General features: G+C 35.7%; 2 protein-coding genes across 3 annotated transcripts; both read left to right on the top strand.

The window, feature by feature from the left end:
• Positions 1–777: 777 nt before the first annotated feature.
• On the top strand, positions 778–6,536 carry LOC143465045 (plasma kallikrein-like). Of its 2 annotated transcripts, none has more exons than XM_076963174.1 (12): positions 778–1,019; positions 1,252–1,331; positions 1,865–2,042; positions 2,224–2,501; positions 2,587–2,790; positions 3,110–3,313; positions 3,423–3,476; positions 3,641–3,800; positions 4,100–4,175; positions 4,676–4,889; positions 5,571–5,710; positions 5,818–6,536. In XM_076963174.1, the coding sequence occupies exons 1-12, from the start codon at positions 853–855 to the stop codon at positions 6,031–6,033; spliced, it is 1,971 nt and encodes a 656-aa protein (XP_076819289.1). In that variant the 5' UTR covers positions 778–852; the 3' UTR covers positions 6,034–6,536. The 2 variants fall into 2 exon arrangements, with proteins under 2 accessions (XP_076819289.1, XP_076819288.1); XM_076963173.1 differs by having other exon boundaries at positions 782–1,019; positions 1,862–2,042.
• Positions 6,537–8,317: 1,781 nt separating this feature from the next.
• Positions 8,318–14,370, top strand: LOC143465044 (suppressor of tumorigenicity 14 protein homolog). Its single transcript, XM_076963172.1, has 13 exons — positions 8,318–8,478; positions 8,604–8,684; positions 8,799–8,875; positions 9,025–9,217; positions 9,364–9,704; positions 9,786–9,989; positions 10,474–10,677; positions 10,908–10,961; positions 11,139–11,313; positions 12,537–12,612; positions 12,752–12,968; positions 13,095–13,234; positions 13,375–14,370. Exons 1-13 carry the CDS (start codon positions 8,375–8,377, stop codon positions 13,573–13,575), a joined length of 2,067 nt encoding a protein of 688 aa, XP_076819287.1. The 5' UTR covers positions 8,318–8,374; the 3' UTR covers positions 13,576–14,370.
• The last annotated feature ends 2,191 nt before the right edge of the window (positions 14,371–16,561 follow it).

The following is a 16,561-nucleotide window of genomic DNA, read 5'->3' as shown; positions in this document are numbered from 1 at the left end:
TACTCCGCCCCGAAGCGGTTCAATTTACTCATTTTCAGCAAAATAAACTGTATTCTGACATATTTCTTTTATTCGTTTCTTGGAAGGTATAAAGCAACATTATAAAGATGTACAGTACAAACAATTTACCATTTAAAACTTTCAATTTATAAAACACTTAAAATGACCTCGAAAGAAGGACCCTTTCGTGGAAGTAAAGTTACTTTTTTTATTTTCTTAATAATCTTTGTGGCTGACCAATGTGTAATTCAAATACTAAATTATACATTTTTAATGTCTTCAATTCTTATTTGTTTTATTTTACCGACATAGTTATTTTGATAAAATTGCTCTAAATGATAATATATAAATCTATAAAATGATAAAAATAATTATTATGACGGCGCAAGACTTTGTTTTAAAAGATTTGTGCAAACAAGAAATTACTCACTGCTTAATAATAGTAAGTTGATATACATACCTTCTTTTCCTGACTCAAACTGCCGACGTAAAACCCCAGTTACTCAACCACTTTGCTTGTAAATTAATCTGCCTCCGGCTAGAGCGTGCAAAGATATCACCTTTCGTGACGTCAATATTTATTAGTGGGCATCACATTGAGCTCATGAAATCAAATGATAAAAATCGACAAAACTTTAGTGCAGCCAAGAGCTTAAGTTCAGGGCAAGTCATATAGGAAGTTAAAGTAAGTTATTTACAAAACTGTAAGCAGTTGATAGTGTTCTGACTAAGGTGGAATGTTGTACGTTTCAGCTAAGCAATTGATGGATCGTAAGAGTTAATATGCGTAATCTCATCTTGCTTTCTTATAACTATAGCTAAGGTGGTTTTTAAGCAAGCAAGCAGTTAGTGATGAAGTTGATTGGAATTTTGTATAGCCTGCTATTACTGCTGTTGCTCGAGGCTTCATTATCCGATGCAATTGCCAAACAAGAATACAAAACTCGTCAGAAAAGACAAATAAGTGGTATTTGCTATCGGCAAGAAAGCTACTACTGTCAACCGTTTCGATATTTGTCGTAAGTGCGATGTTATAGTTAATATAGTAAAACCCAAATGAAACCTGCGCCCAGGCTACCGGCATCGTTAATGCAAATTCTTGTCTTATTTACTTTTGCAAGGTTTCATGATAGAAATGCGGGCACTATTGCGTTGTCACTCATAATGCTGATAGTCTACTAAAAAACTTCGGTGTATTGTGTTATAAGTTTGTATTTTACTTTAAAATGTAGTCGTGATGTATATACGCAGAGTACAAAGAATTTGCACAAGGAATGTACAGTACTGCTGTGATCCTCGCTACACTTTGCAAAACGGCGTGTGCATTTTAGGTAAGTATAAAGACGTTAGCACAATAATACTCAATGTGTGTCTTTGTGCCTTATATCAATCACAATGGAAAAGAAAAATAAGAAATTCTCCTTAAGACTTATCGAGCTGCTAACAAGAAAATAACATGCTGTAGGTGCACCTATGCTCTAAGTTTAACATCTTTTACTGCACACTTGTCCTTGCCTGATGGTTGGTTTGGTTTGTTTGAGCATTTGCAGTTTGGAGTAATAAAAAAGTTGTTTTTCATTATTGCTGATTTCAACACTTCGCATCCACTTCTACAAATTATGATACATGTTGTGAAACTGCAATTTATTGGATCTTACTAAGCAATAATTTACTTACTTTGGTTACGTGACGTCAACGTGTTTCTGTGTCTGGTGTTTGTTTACGGTCATACATTCCGAAAGGCAATGGCTTTTACAATGAATTATCACTGACTTATGTAATAATGGCCACCAGCCAGTGAACTAAAATGATTGAATAAATTCATTGGGAAGTGTTAAAACTTGTGTCATTTGAATGTTAGCAGGAAATTCGGGAACATGTGGTGGATATCCAAAGAATATTAACCAAGAATCGGGGCAGTTGACGTCCCTAAATTACCCCGGTCTTTACCCGGATAACTCCAATTGTGTGTGGGAGATTCGTGGCCCTGAGGGCAGCACAATTGATATTACAGTCTCCGTGCTCTCAATCGAAAACGCTAGGCAAGTGAACAAAACTAGTATGACTATGATGAACTCGTTTGCCAGCAGATGCTTTATAGTTTTTACTTGCCAGTATCAGGGTATATTTTGTATGCGCAATCTCATAATTAGTTTCTGTTAGTGATTATACAAACTGTTTACATGTCCGACGAATTCCTGACTTAGGGATATTTTGTTACAGATATCCTTGTTTCTTTGCGGGATGCACGCCCATCTGTGTGGACAGGTTGACAATAACCGACGGGAACGAGAACTTGGTTTTATGTGGTACAATCACCACACAAAGACTCTTCAGATCCAGAGCTAACTACGTCAATATCCACTTTTATACCGACCCATACACTTCCATTTTCTCGTCTTATCAAGGTTTTCAATTGTCGTATGCCATGCGCGGTATTACCACAACAACCACAACAACCACGATACCTTCAACACCAGCTACAACACCTCCTCCGAGAAGTTAGCAAATTTTCTTAAATCGAACGTTTCTGACTGAGTAAAATCAGCCATAAACAAAAACTAAAGTTTTAATTTTACTGTTTAGGCTTGGCAATCGCTTGCCTCGGTGAGCTTGCTTACACCGATTTCTTGCCACAATGTACTTTGCGATGTGAAAAAGGTAGCGTAGTCCGGTACAACTGTGGACCGGGAAATCAATCTCCGCGCTCCGGATGTACTTGTCCAGCTGATAGACCAGTTTCTCTTCGAGAAGGCTGTATCACCGAATTTGACTGTACCAATAGTATAGGCTAGTACAGTATATAGCTATATATCTTCTGCCTGAAGTAATGCTTAATCTAAAACCCTGTAAATATAATTTCTGTTTCGCAAGAAACTATTTCATAATTCTTACAAGATCTTTCGTTTATAGTGTCACTGTCATTCATAAAAACTTAAAGAATGGTTGTTAACAATTCACATCCCGTTTCGTTATAAAAAATTAATCTTCATAACACTTCCATCCTTTTCTTCTCGTGAATAAATTTGGTTGATCGCGTTTCATTCATGGCATACAAAAACAGTAAACTTACAGAGCTAGTTTTCTAAAATACTCATATGCATTTTAGAACGTCCGACATGCTTCGGTGGAGCGGTCTTCAGTGAGTGCCTTCCTGCGTGTACCCTCACTTGTGAAAATTACGACTCACTACCAGATTACTGCCAACGTTCAGATAGGCCCTGTATTTCTGGATGCGGTTGTCCTCCGAGCACACCGATTTTAGACAACGGAACTTGTATTTCTTTGCAGTCATGCAAGCCGAAGCCACAGCGTAAGATTATTTTGAATTATTATAAAATCAGTGTCCCTCTGATTAGTTTTTTTATATGTTTCGGTCGACATTGAATTACGAGTTTTGCTTAACTTTGAAATTTATGCAGATACAACAATTACGTGCGGGAAGCAGTTTTATTTACCTCATCCCAAAATTATAGGTAAGATTATATTTAATGTAATTCGCATGCTATCTTCACTTTACTTTCAGCAAAACGTAATTTTCTATATTGCTTCCAGATATAACATACAAGTATATTACAAGTATCACTGCACTTCAACATACGATTTACTCTGCAACTGCAATTACTTATCACTAACGCAGGAGGAGAACGTTCTGTTCGTGGGTCTTGGCCATGGGCAATTCAGATCATAAAACAAACAGCAGGAACCACAAAATTTCAATGTGGAGGGACACTTCTCTGCTCTCATTGGGTCTTAACAGCAGCTCACTGCTTCCAAAATCGAGCACGGCTGAGGCTTGAGTGAGTTAAAGTGTTTGTTGTAATATTTGCATTCGAAATACGCTGAACGACGACCTCTATATAGTACTTTATAATATTTAAATTTTTTCTTTCAATCAATCACCTTCATCGTATTATCGACATACGATATTTTTATCTTCTACAATGTTTGTATACTTGTTTACGTTTACTATATATCATACCGGTTAATTTGGTTGCGTTAATACTAATTTGAAAGCAAATGCAATTATATATTTTGTTCATAAAATATTGATGACTTAATATGATGTCTACTGAAAAAAACTTCTGTGTTTCTTAAGGTTATCAACATTTTTATATCGCCTCCGTATCGGTAAACACGAAAGGGATTTGGAGGGACTCATACGAAATGTCATAGTAAGTTGTAGTTTTATTTTGACGATCATAAACCCATAATAAATATGTTGACCAACAGTTATTAGGCAAGTTCGATTATGTCACACCAGGCCACCATTTATGTGCTTTTGCAATGTAAGTCATGACATGTTAAAGTTCATAGTGATCACAGCACACTGTGATTGTTGTATTTCAAACAGATTAAAACGCTTCGTAAACAGAAAAGTGTTATTTTCTTCAAATTATAAGCCTACAAGCATTCAGCGAAAATTTTAATAAAGACTCATGTCAATGAATTTTAAACTTGCATTTATGCAGACAGATTTACCAAAAATAGTTTATCAAGTCCTTAAAATAAAGGCTTACTTAATATGTCAGCATCTCATATACTAGGCTATAAGCTAATTTTATTTGCATTTGATATTGAATTGAGACTTGACTTCTCCTTGGTGGTAGTTTTATCTTTGGTAGTGTTTTAGATTTCATTTCTTTTTAAGCCCAACTATTATTATTTGCTAAAGGAGCAAATTCCAGCTGAAATACATGTGCATCCAAATTATCGCATTGCTACAACAAGTAACGACATCGCACTTGTCAAGCTGAAAACTCCATTGAAGATGACAAGGACAGTTAGACCAGCTTGTCTACCCCCACAGGCGGCAAATCCCTCTTTTTCAATCTGGGGGCCTCCAGTAGGAGCCCATTGCTACGTAGTGGGATGGGGAACAAGCCAAAGTAAGCATTGTGTAACTAAAGATATGATTTCTGCAATCTTTATTGAAATTTTAAATTTTATAGGACCAGCAGATATTCAACTACTATCATAAAACATCAATTTGTAGAGGCATGACTTAAAGCAATAACATGAAATTGTTAGCTATTTATAAGTGGAAAAGTTGCTATACAAGCACATGCTTGTTTTCTGAAATTAAGATTTCAGTTTTTCAAGATATTTGAACACACTTACACACTTTCGGTCATCTTTTACAATCCATGTCTATTTAAAACTAATAAGTCACCTGTATTATTTCTGAAATCATCAGTTGCGGCACCGAGCAAAGTCGCCCATATAATATCCACTCAAATTAAATATTTGCAAGAAAGGTAAATCAAATTAAATTGTCCAAAAAAGTTTAACTAACTTGAAAAAAACATTTTGTAACAAATTATCTAGGTTTTCACCACCTCAAAATTTCTGCTGACAACAGAAGGCGTACGAGCTTCGCCGTCTACTAGTAAAATGCATGCAAATTTTTAATTAAGTAAGTCCAGTGGCGAATTGACACAACTTCGAGCTCTCACAGAATTAAAAATCCCGGTCCAAATTAGCTAAAACCCATTGATGGAAATGACTTTAACAATTTTAAAGTAAATTTTTTCATTTTGTTTTTCAATCGATATCATGTCTACTTTTAGAGGTAGGACCATCAAACGCCTATTTAAAGGAGGCTAGATTATCAGTACGCATCCCAGCACTATGCGAAGGAATCTATCCTTATTACAACCGGAGGATTTCACTCTGCGTCGGAGGACGTAGTAGGAACGACACATGCTCAGTAAGATGCTGTGTTTATCGTGTAATGTATGTTCAAGGATACGTTTATTAAAGCTAAGCACGCTTACATTTACTTTAACTGTTATTAATTGTGTTTGGTTGTACCAGGGCGATAGCGGAGGCCCGCTTCTATGTAAGCACGGTGACAGGTGGTATGTGGACGGAATCACTAGTTATGGACATCGCTGCGGAGTTGTTGGACAACCAGCCGTATATACTCAAGTAACAACATTCATTGACTGGGTTAGATCAAAAATCGGTCAAGAGTGTGGACATCCTGATACGGAATGGCTCCAACACGATGACGGATCTAATCTAACCTAAGTGGATGCCAGATCCAATTCAAATCCAGTTTATTAATTTAAAATGTAAATTTCCTGATATTGTCTTTGTTTGAGTTACTGTCTCTGGTTCTGTGTAACGTGCAGTGTCATGTTTATATTCGCTCCCAATTCTCTCAGAGTGAAAATTATGCTTGTTAACCATCCACACCACAAACAAAATATCTGTAATATTTATGATAGACTACTGTAGCTATATTCCCATAACTGAAGTATGCCTGCCGTTATATAAACCTAAACCACTAGTATTATTTGCACATGTTGAAGATATAGTATATACTGAATAGCTGACTGTTATTAATAGTGGTTGATGTGGAAGATGTGAAGCGCTGAGAGAGTTTTGCAAAACTTTTGTATCCTAATTTTTCATTTCTGTCAGCTCATTTTTCGAATGGTATAAAATATCTGTAATCTGACCTGCTAAGGAACTTTTAACTTTTACAATCTAAAGTGTATTGAAAGTAAACTGCCATGGCCAAAACTTTATACTATGTTTTTTAAATAGTAAGTTCCATCTGCCTGTCAGAAGTGTGGAGGTGATTCTTTCTATGTATTGGATGGGCTTAAATTCCAAAGAGGTTACCCAAACTGTGCGAGACACATGAGCAAACAGAAATTTTATAGTAAAATAGGTTGAAGATCTATATTTACACAGGAATGCATTAATGTATTTTCACTAGAAACATCCCACCAGCACAAGTAAAAAATTAAATTTTGTCGATAATTCCGATATTCTTAAATTAATTTGAACGTTTGGATTGGTTTTGTGAATATTGTAAAGAAATTAGCCAAAAAATAACAATTAAGGTTCTTTTTACCGAGTTTGGATTATTTTAGTGTTAGTAGATAAAAAAAACATTAAAACAAATGTAACGAGAATTGAACTTTCCCGATTTGCAACTGGTTCTGTGCCGTAGTAGCTCTAAACCGCGACACCAACTCAACTTTCAAGCACGATCCATCATGCTTTTATTCTTATCAGTACGCCAGCACAACCTAATTAAAAACTGAACCCCGTGGCGCAAACGAAATAACTCTTATATATCCGCAAGGTACAGACAAGTCTAAATAAAACACGCACGGTTAAGCAAAAAAAGGTAAAACACAAACATGTAAAATGCCTAATGTAGCGACGTAAAAACGATAAAAATGTTATGTGCCAAACAGGTGTTGGCAGTGAATAAAACATATTAACTAAGCGTTGTTACACAAACATTAAACACAACGTATGAATTATTTAATTTCATGGTGGGTGCAACAAACGTTTTGTCACCACTTTTTAATTAACACAAGTAAGGTTTTTGTTAAATTATCGCTAAGTTTATTTTCGAGAAACTAGCCTTGGAACTCTAGTGCTTAGACCACAATAACAAGTCTATAATTTAAGCTTACTGGGTTTAATTTATGGGCTTAAATTCGCTAACAAGTTGTTGTACAAACGTCAACATAACTCAGATTGCGGCTGCATTGTCATGGTATAAAATCTGTTTGCTCAGATTTGGAATTATTCTCCATCTTACAACAATTCCGGTTAAATGAAAACTTTATATAGTATATAATTTATCAGACGACATTTTAATATACATAATCGAATATAAAGCTATAATTTATATAACCCACTAAAAATGTTTTCCTTCAATCGCGTCAGTTTTCATATGTAATAGTTAATTGGTGATTTCATAGTAAAAACAAATCAAAATTATCTCCTGTTGTACCAAAAAAGCAATACGTAGAGCATGGATAAAATATTTAATTATAGTAAAACTCATTTCGTTTGTATTTTTCTACGTCATTCTACGTAAAACGTGTAGTATATAATAGCCCACATTAGCGTTAGTGTTACGTACATATCGATACGTCGATCGTCACACAATTGAAATTTTTATTTAACTTTTGCTGGACTTGCCTCCGGCCAACGCTTGCGCAGATGTCACTCGATTTGACGTCACATTTTATTGGTAATATCGAACCTGCTACCTTTAATTTTTAGAAAAACTAGAAAAGCACATAGCGTCATTTTGTATGTGAGCAGAAACACTGACCGAAATTTTAATCTTGCAGTTATTTTGTTGGTAGACATTTTGGTAATTTCTTGGTATAGCTATGTTTCTGATAAAGGAAGCATATCAGGTTTTTGAGGACAGATATAGAGCAAACGTTAATTTCATATATCAGTTATTATATCGTTAATTTTATACATCATATACCTACGCAGATACATAGTGCTACTTTTATGCTATTGTTAAAAAGCCAGGTAAATATCTTTTCAGTGTTAGTTTTATTTATTCAGTGTTTAAGACCAACATCATATAAGCTTATTGTTAATGATGTACTTACACATATTAGTTTATTTATCGTTAACGCTGGCTCTGCTCAAAACAGTGGATGGCGCAGTCATGACAAAGAAAAATGTTAATCTGCTTGCAAGGTAATATTGGCAATAATAGTAATACTGAACTCGTCTTGTGAAAGCACGAGCCTAGGCCTGAAACATTGTGTCGTTTATCGCAAGTATGAATACATAACTGGACAAACGATCTTAACTCTTTGCAGAAGTCGACAGAAAAGACAAACTGGTAGGGTTTGCACTCGAGAAGAGAAGTATTCTTGCCCGGTAGAGAGCGAGAATATATCGTAAGTATTCAAGGAAATGGAAACTCATATGAACTTTATAGTATTTTAGTATTCGGAACGTTTTGAATAATGAATTTTAAAGGTCATTTCAGCTACTTAATTCTCATTACACAGGGTAAGGGTGTGCTTTCGGACTGTAGAATATTGTTGCGATCAAGGTTATGTTATGGAAAATGGGAACTGCGTTCCAGGTACCGTAAGCTTGTGAATATTTGAAGATGTCTGTACGGCCTTTATCAACGTTGTTACATCTACCAAAATTTGTTTTAGTCTTCTATATTATAAAAAAAAATGTGATTTCCGGACTAACTACGAGGTGATGTTACTCTATAATTTCCAGACGATTTTGCCCGCACCACCGGCGTAAATTGTGGAGGATATCCTACAGTCATGACTCAAGAAGCAGGACAAATGTCATCCCCCGGTCACCCTGGGCTATATCCGAACAACTTCAATTGTGAATGGGAGATTCGTGGCCCGGAAGGCAGCACAATTGATGTTCAAATCACAGTACTTTCAATCGAAAACCCTCGGCAAGTGTATCTAGGTAGACTTTGGCTGACATCAATATCATAATCATTCACATTCGTTTAGTTTTTATTTTCACTGAGGAAGTTATTAGTCTTAAACTAATTAATAAAACTTATTCGTTCTAAATATATTTTGACATTATGCACAGGTATCCCTGCTTTTTCCCCGGATGTGTTCCAATCTGTGTGGATAAATTGACAATAACAGATGGAGTTTCCAATTGGGTGTTATGCGGCATACAAGTCATCATGCCGGTCTTTTCATCAGTTGGAAACTCTGTCCGGATTTCATTTTTCACTGACTCTTTTACCGACTCCTTTTACTCGTACCGTGGTTTTCAACTGTCATATACTATGCGTGGAATCACAACAACTACAACAACAACTACAACGACTACGACGACCACAATTACTCCGGCGACAACTGAGAACAATGAAACAAGCTCGTTGGTTACGCCTAATGCAACACCAACTACCCCACCACCCAGAGGTGACCAGTTTAGGCACCAGTAAAGCGTAAGATAAATGTTCGTACTTTTATCAATTCATTATAATTATCTTTTTTGTGTAGGTTTACATATTCTATGTCTGGGCGACCTTGTTTACACTGAATTCTTACCACAATGCACTTTGCGTTGTGACGAAGGTGTTGTGGTCCGGGATGACTGCACGCCTCAAGACATGGATTCCCGGTCTGGGTGTGTCTGTCCTCCTGAAGCACCAGTTTCTTATCGGGCGAAATGCATTACGGAAATCAATTGCACTACAAAACACAGTAAGCAATGATGCCATTTTTATATTAAGTATGGTTTGCTTAAATTTTTCAGTTGTTATATCACTTTACATGATTATGTAGTCTAGTAGTTCTATCGCGCTTCAGAACAGTCCGTTAATAAATCTGATCAAGACAAAATAAGATCCAATATTTAAAGCTTTTCAAATCCATTAAATAATACAATTTTTCGGTAAAGCACATATTATGGAAAAAATGCATATGTCAGTGTTTAATAGTGTGGGTGCAATTTATATATATATATACAGTAACAATATGGTTTTTATATGCTACTAATGAATTGATCAACAGCAAAATGTTGTGCAGAAATCAACTGGAAACTAAAAGTTAGTTTTTGAATGTATGATAAACTTGTTAAATCGTTAATTCGACAGTCAGTCATTGTAGGCAGTGCAGTACATTCAACATTCAACAGTACATTCGTTGTGCGTTCTGCAGCATTAACACATTCATTTTCAACTTATAGAACCTCCAACGTGTTTCGGTGGGGCAATCTACAACGATTGCCTTCCTGTTTGTACCCTCACTTGTGATAACCGCAACTCGCTCCCGGATCATTGTTTCAATACAAGTCTTCCTTGTGTTGCCGGATGTGGCTGTCCTCTTATTGCACCGATACTTGATGGTGAATCGTGTATTCCTCCGCAGTTATGTAGGCCGAAGCCACAAAGTATGTGTCTAAAGTTATAGAAACAACAGTGTAGTTTTTACTAAATGATTTAAAACGTTTTTGCAGAAAATTGATTTAACGATTGTCACCAATCGTTTTGCTGTATAATACAAAACAATATCATTAGATAGTCGTCAAATATACTTTAGATTATAGTTGGCTAAGATTCTTTGGCTTTTCGTTTTTGTGAGCAAAAACACTCAATTTCATATCTTAATCATTCATTCCAGAAACTATCATTAAATGTGGGAAACAATTCTTTCTACCAAATCCAAGAATTGTCGGTAAGTTATTTTACGCAAATGATTAAGTACAACAACCACGTAACGCTCCTATTTCGCGAAAGAAATGACACATAGCCTGTATACGGATAAACTGTTCGACTATACAGAACAATTTATCTAAAACTAACAAAATACTAAAAATGAAATCAATGCGTATCTTTTGCTTTTCATGAAAAGGTGGAGAGCATTCTGTTAATGGATCGTGGCCGTGGGCGGTACAGATTATAAAGTCGATCCTTGATTCCCAACTAAATCAGGCAGAAAAATTTCACTGTGGAGGAACAGTTATTTGTTCACGCTGGGTACTGACGGCTGCGCATTGTTTTCAAAATGACATTGGTTTCGGCTTTGAGTAAGATAGTTTTGATACTTTAACTTTTCTTATAGCTATATGCTTAAAATGCTTAAAATATGCTTAAAACATATTTGTAATAATAGGTTACTGCGAACGCTGTGATAGAGTGATAGTGATAGTGTGATTCATGTCTCGCATTGCAAATCAAATTTAACGCTAGTATTAATCGACGTGAATCTCGCAAAATCTATCTTCAAACCAAGAAGCATAGGCCGAACTATGTTTAATTTTGATACTGAATAAATTCGTAAAGATTACAAAATAAAATAAATGAAATGTTCTTCAAAGATAAATTTTGTCTAGAGCCAAAGACACGTAGATAACTCCTCAACATACAAACGACATGGCGCGAAAATGTCAAAATAAATCTCCATCTACGATCACTATAGAACATCCATAACGCCTATACTGTATATGTAATTAGCGCATAACGTGTCGGTCGTCCATGACGACGTGATAGCTTTTTTACCTTGTGACGCTTCTACAAAAATATGCTAGTTATAGGCTGCAGCTGGCTTAGAAGATTCAATAAAGTACTATACCAAAATGCTGTAAGACAAAGCATTATTTTTTGATATAATGAGACATATTTTATACTTATTGGATATTTTCAAAGAAAAACAACAAAACATGCATTTCAAGTCATGCAAATAACTCTGATTGTTTTGAGAACTTTGCTGAATATTTTAAACCTAAAGCACTTTTTGCATTATATGTATGACGTTGTGACAAAGACGTAAACGTAAGTTATGGAATAATTTACACAGCCTACGACAGGTTTGATTGAAAGGCGTGTGCACTGCTTCTTATTCCTCAATCCCGAAAGATGTTTGTGCATTCATAGCCCAGATTAGTATACAGAATAATCACTTGAAATGTACTGCAGGTAGCGTGTTGTGCAATTCACAAGCGGAGCAACATTTGCAATTTGCGAAAATTAGAGTTCACTATGATAGCGACAATGTTCTTGTTTTGTTTATTTGATCATATGTGTTTATAAGTCACTCTTGCATCTTATAGTAACTTGTAACACGCAAGGTACATTCACAGTGATATAAACGGCGCCCCGAAACAGGGTAAGTATATACGAGAAATAACGCTTATTGGCGAAAAGTGGAAAACGATAGTTCATAATTTTTTTGGTTTGAACACACAAGCTGTTGTTGTAATCATTGCTCTTCAGTCTTTAGTTGCCCATTTCACCATCATATTTTGTGCAGGTTGCAGACTTATCTCTACATTCTTCGCTTTGGAAAACATCTTAGAGATTTGGGTCTACCCACGCCAGGAACTAACGTCAGTTGAAAAACGTTATAGATTACCAATTACGATTAAAAAGAAAGCTGTGTTATTTGTTCTGGGAGTAACAAGTAAAATATAACACTTTACCCATATACAGCTTAACATAAGTGTATATATATATAAACTTGAATAGGAACAAGTTCCCGACAAAATCTTCCCGCATGAGAATTATGATTTCAAAACAACAACAAACGATATCGCACTGATACGTTTGAAGACGCCTTTACAGATGACGAAGACGATTCGCCCAGCTTGCATGCCTCAGTATGTCGCCCCGTCCCGACATAACAGCGGCTGGGGACCTCGGCCTGGTCAAACATGCTTCGCTGTCGGTTGGGGATCGACAACCGGTGAGACAATTAAAAACTCACTATGAATGATGTCCAGCAAGTTTTCAATTGTATGAATGAGCGAAGTAGAGTTCTTGTTGAAGTTCTAATAGTCTAGTTGATATTTTTTTACCTACTGTATTATAGGCAGAGGACCAAGAAATACTTATCTGAAAGAAGTCCGATTGTCTGTGCGAGTGGTTCATTTATGTGAAAGTGTTTATCCAAACTTTCACCCCCATGTTTCCCTGTGCGTTGGGGGCTTGGGTACCGACGATACTTGCACGGTATGTCTTCGTACATTCGATGTACAGTTTACTTTACTGCAATTTTCATCAATTACTGTGAACAAATATCAGTTTTATATCATCAACATCATAGTTAACTATATAGCGTAAAAGCTATAGCTTTTTGTACATTGTATCAGGGCGACAGCGGAGGTCCCCTTCTATGTAAGCACGGTGACAGGTGGTATGTGGACGGTGTCACAAGTTACGGACTCGAATGCGGAGTTGTTGGACAACCCAGCGTGTACACCCGTATGACTACATTTAGTGCATGGGTGAGATCAAAAACTGGACAAGACTGTGGACATCCTGATACCGAATGGATACAACTAAACAACTAAGATTTTTTCAAAAAACATTTCTGTTTTTTAATATGTTGGATATACTTTGCTTGTTTTTTAATCGAAAATATTTCAACACATGATATTGATAAAATATTATCGTACATGTAAGTGTTATGGATGATAATTTGAAAGATTTTTTGTCTTATAGTTTGTGCATATTACCAGTGTGTAATTTTGACGCCAACCTACAGCTTGAAAAGGAATTTTGCTTTGGAGTGCATTTTTGCGATGTCTAATCATTGCGAATAAGATTGCAGATTTCATTAAGAGATTTTTATTTTGAATTTCACCTTTCCCAACTTCCAAACAAAATGAAATTTTAAAATATTGAAGTATCTCTTTTTGTTTGGAGAAGAAGCCAATAAATACAGTAATTAATATTATTAACCACCAATGGAAAAAAGCATATATACGTAAAATAAAGACTGTATATCTTAAGATAGGCCTACCTATATTGTGCTCTGCTGCATGCAAAGTGGTCGAATGTTCGTATAGGTTTACCGGATGTTTAGACCAAATCGAAAAATAAGTCTTGCGTTTGCCAATATATGGTATTTTTAGGGTTAGTTTTTCGATAGGTTCCTCAGTTGTGGTGTCATGTTCAGAGTCTTTGTTCGTTTTTGACGCAATATTTGAATCCAGAGTTGTTTCGAACATTTTCCGGGGATAACTATTATTATTCAATAATATTTTGTGGAGTTTAGTAACTTCGGTAACGAATAATAAATTCTTTGGGCAAACATACCAGGTACGGTATGCTAAGTAAGCAAAAAATAAAACTTCTTTTCCATTCTGTGGAGTCTACTGCGTGAAAGTTTAAGAGGAGCACAGTATTGATCTTTTTTCGAAATACCCATGAGTCAAAGGAAATACCGGTAACGCTATTTTCTGTGTGTAAGAAAGCTAACGTGGGGTTTTCCTTTTCCATAGTAAATTTTATATTTGGACAAAGCTCGTTTAGTTGGTTTTGGAAGGAAAGATTTAGATATTCAAAGACGGTGAATGTGTCATCTACGTATCGAATGCAAGTTTTGGTTTGCATATTTCTGTTTATTGTAGTAATTTTGCTTCGACGTGTGCTAAAACGAAATTGACAAAAGTTGGGCCTAATGGATTTCCCGTCGCGACTCCATCCATTTGTTTACATAGTATGTCGTTGTACAAGAACATGCCTCCGGTTACCAATTTAAAAGTAAATGGTATATATATACACTCGGTAAATGCTTTTTTATCAAAAGGTGGTGTAACAGTGCCGTTTTTGCTGTGATGAAATAATCGACTCTTAATTCAGGTATGCTTTGGAGGGGTACGTTTGTGAAGAGTGATACTACTGTACATCGAAACTAACCCAGGTGTCAGCTTTTTTCAGGTCGCATTCCTTTATTTTGTTTAAAACGTCAGTGGTAGAACTAACTAGGTATTTATCGAGGATATTGGGTTTAATGTAGGTATCTATATGTTTAGATAATAATTTATATTAAGTAATTTCAGCCATGCTAACTATTGAACATAAGGGGGTGTTTGGTTTATATATTTTTACGACACCGTCAATGAGGCCTGGTAGTGAACCAGTGGACATTAGCGAAGAAAAGTTTCTTTGTCTATGTTTCGTTTTATGTCTTTCCTTTTTAGACGGCGGCTTATTTGCCATTCGCGTGAAACTAGTGGATGGATTTTCGTGTGGCAGTTAACTTTTCCAAATTTTTCTTTATCAAGTACTATGTCATCTAGTCGTTTGAAGTAATCATTGGAGTTAAGGATGGCTACTTCATTGCCTTTATCAAATTTGCATATTTCAATTGTAGAAAAGTTAATGAAAAGTCAATAAAAAGTTTGCACTCTTCCGTCAAACTGATTTACAAAAATCTGTTAATGATTAATAAACGCAAACAATTTCGGTCCATCGTTGATCATTGCGATTTCATGAACAGCACAGGAACATCCACAGGGGCACCAATCGTTGTTGAAACGTAAGACGATGACGAGCAAACAAGACCGACCACCGCTGAGAACGTAAACCAGGGCCGAACGTCTGCCAAGACGTAGGAACATAAACAAATGATCGAACGATAAAACCATGGCTGAGCCCAACACATATAAATAGCAACATATATGAACAGACAAAAACGCAGTTAATTACGCTCTAAAGGCGCGCGAAGCACGCTAATAGATAGCAAAGCAAAACAAAAATTAATAATCAGTCACTTTTAGAAAATATTCTTCCAAAACGTTAAAAGATGAGGAACAAAATTTTTGCTCACACTATATTAATAGTTTAAAAAGGAAATGCTCGGCTTTTTTGTCTGGAAACGAGAATGAAGGCTTTGAAGAGTTTTGGGGTATTGTACTGTACCGTATATCTGATAAAATGACTATCAAAATGTTTATGTTTAGCTGCAAGTATATGAAGGAAATCTTCCACCTCTGCAGCTTAGTATATAATCACTATAAAACATGTTATAGATATTTAAAAGATTTTGGTAATAAAAATATAGTTATATAACATTTATGTTATCACTAAGCAACATTGACTTTATGTGAACCACCAAAGCCTTGAGGAAATTTTCTTAAACTCAAAGGTTTTTGTCGACATGTAAATTCATAAATGTGGATTATTTAAGTATTTATGTGAGAAACAAAAACGGAGTATTTGTTATTGAAATTCATAACTTGCTTGACAACATCATAAATAATGCTCCATGCGCTGCTGCTTTGTTGTGGCAGCAAAGGAGCTTGAGTGCCTCAATGAAATTTCGAAGTAAACTGAAGGAAGCTCTGTTTCTAATAAGATACTCATAACAAATCAGTTAAAATATAAAAGATCACATTAAAAGTGATTTAAAACGAAGAATTATAAGTACTCTCAAGAATGGCAATCATACCGCATCGTTCATCGCGAGGGTTAACAAGAAAAACGTTTGAGCAGAAGGGAATGCTTAAAACGTAGGTGACATTTTCCTCACAAACCGTCCATAATAACCGA

The sequence above is a fragment of the Clavelina lepadiformis genome, chromosome 7 (assembly GCF_947623445.1).
Source record: "Clavelina lepadiformis chromosome 7, kaClaLepa1.1, whole genome shotgun sequence".
Taxonomy (NCBI): Eukaryota; Metazoa; Chordata; class Ascidiacea; order Aplousobranchia; family Clavelinidae; genus Clavelina; species Clavelina lepadiformis.
This window is presented reverse-complemented; position numbering and strand designations above follow the sequence as displayed.

What these genes read in the sequence shown, in the direction of transcription:
- LOC143465045 (XM_076963173.1), top strand. Translation starts at nt 853, where the DNA reads ATGAAGTTGATTGGAATTTTGTATAGCCTGCTATTACTGCTGTTGCTC. An exon ending in CTCTCAATCGAAAACGCTAG is followed by an intron (nt 2,043 to 2,223) that starts GCAAGTGAACAA and finishes ATTTTGTTACAG; the next exon opens with ATATCCTTGTTTCTTTGCGG. An exon ending in ACCTCATCCCAAAATTATAG is followed by an intron (nt 3,477 to 3,640) that starts GTAAGATTATAT and finishes TCACTAACGCAG; the next exon opens with GAGGAGAACGTTCTGTTCGT.
- LOC143465044 (XM_076963172.1), top strand. Translation starts at nt 8,375, where the DNA reads ATGATGTACTTACACATATTAGTTTATTTATCGTTAACGCTGGCTCTG. An exon ending in AATGTTAATCTGCTTGCAAG is followed by an intron (nt 8,479 to 8,603) that starts GTAATATTGGCA and finishes AACTCTTTGCAG; the next exon opens with AAGTCGACAGAAAAGACAAA. An exon ending in AAATGGGAACTGCGTTCCAG is followed by an intron (nt 8,876 to 9,024) that starts GTACCGTAAGCT and finishes TATAATTTCCAG; the next exon opens with ACGATTTTGCCCGCACCACC.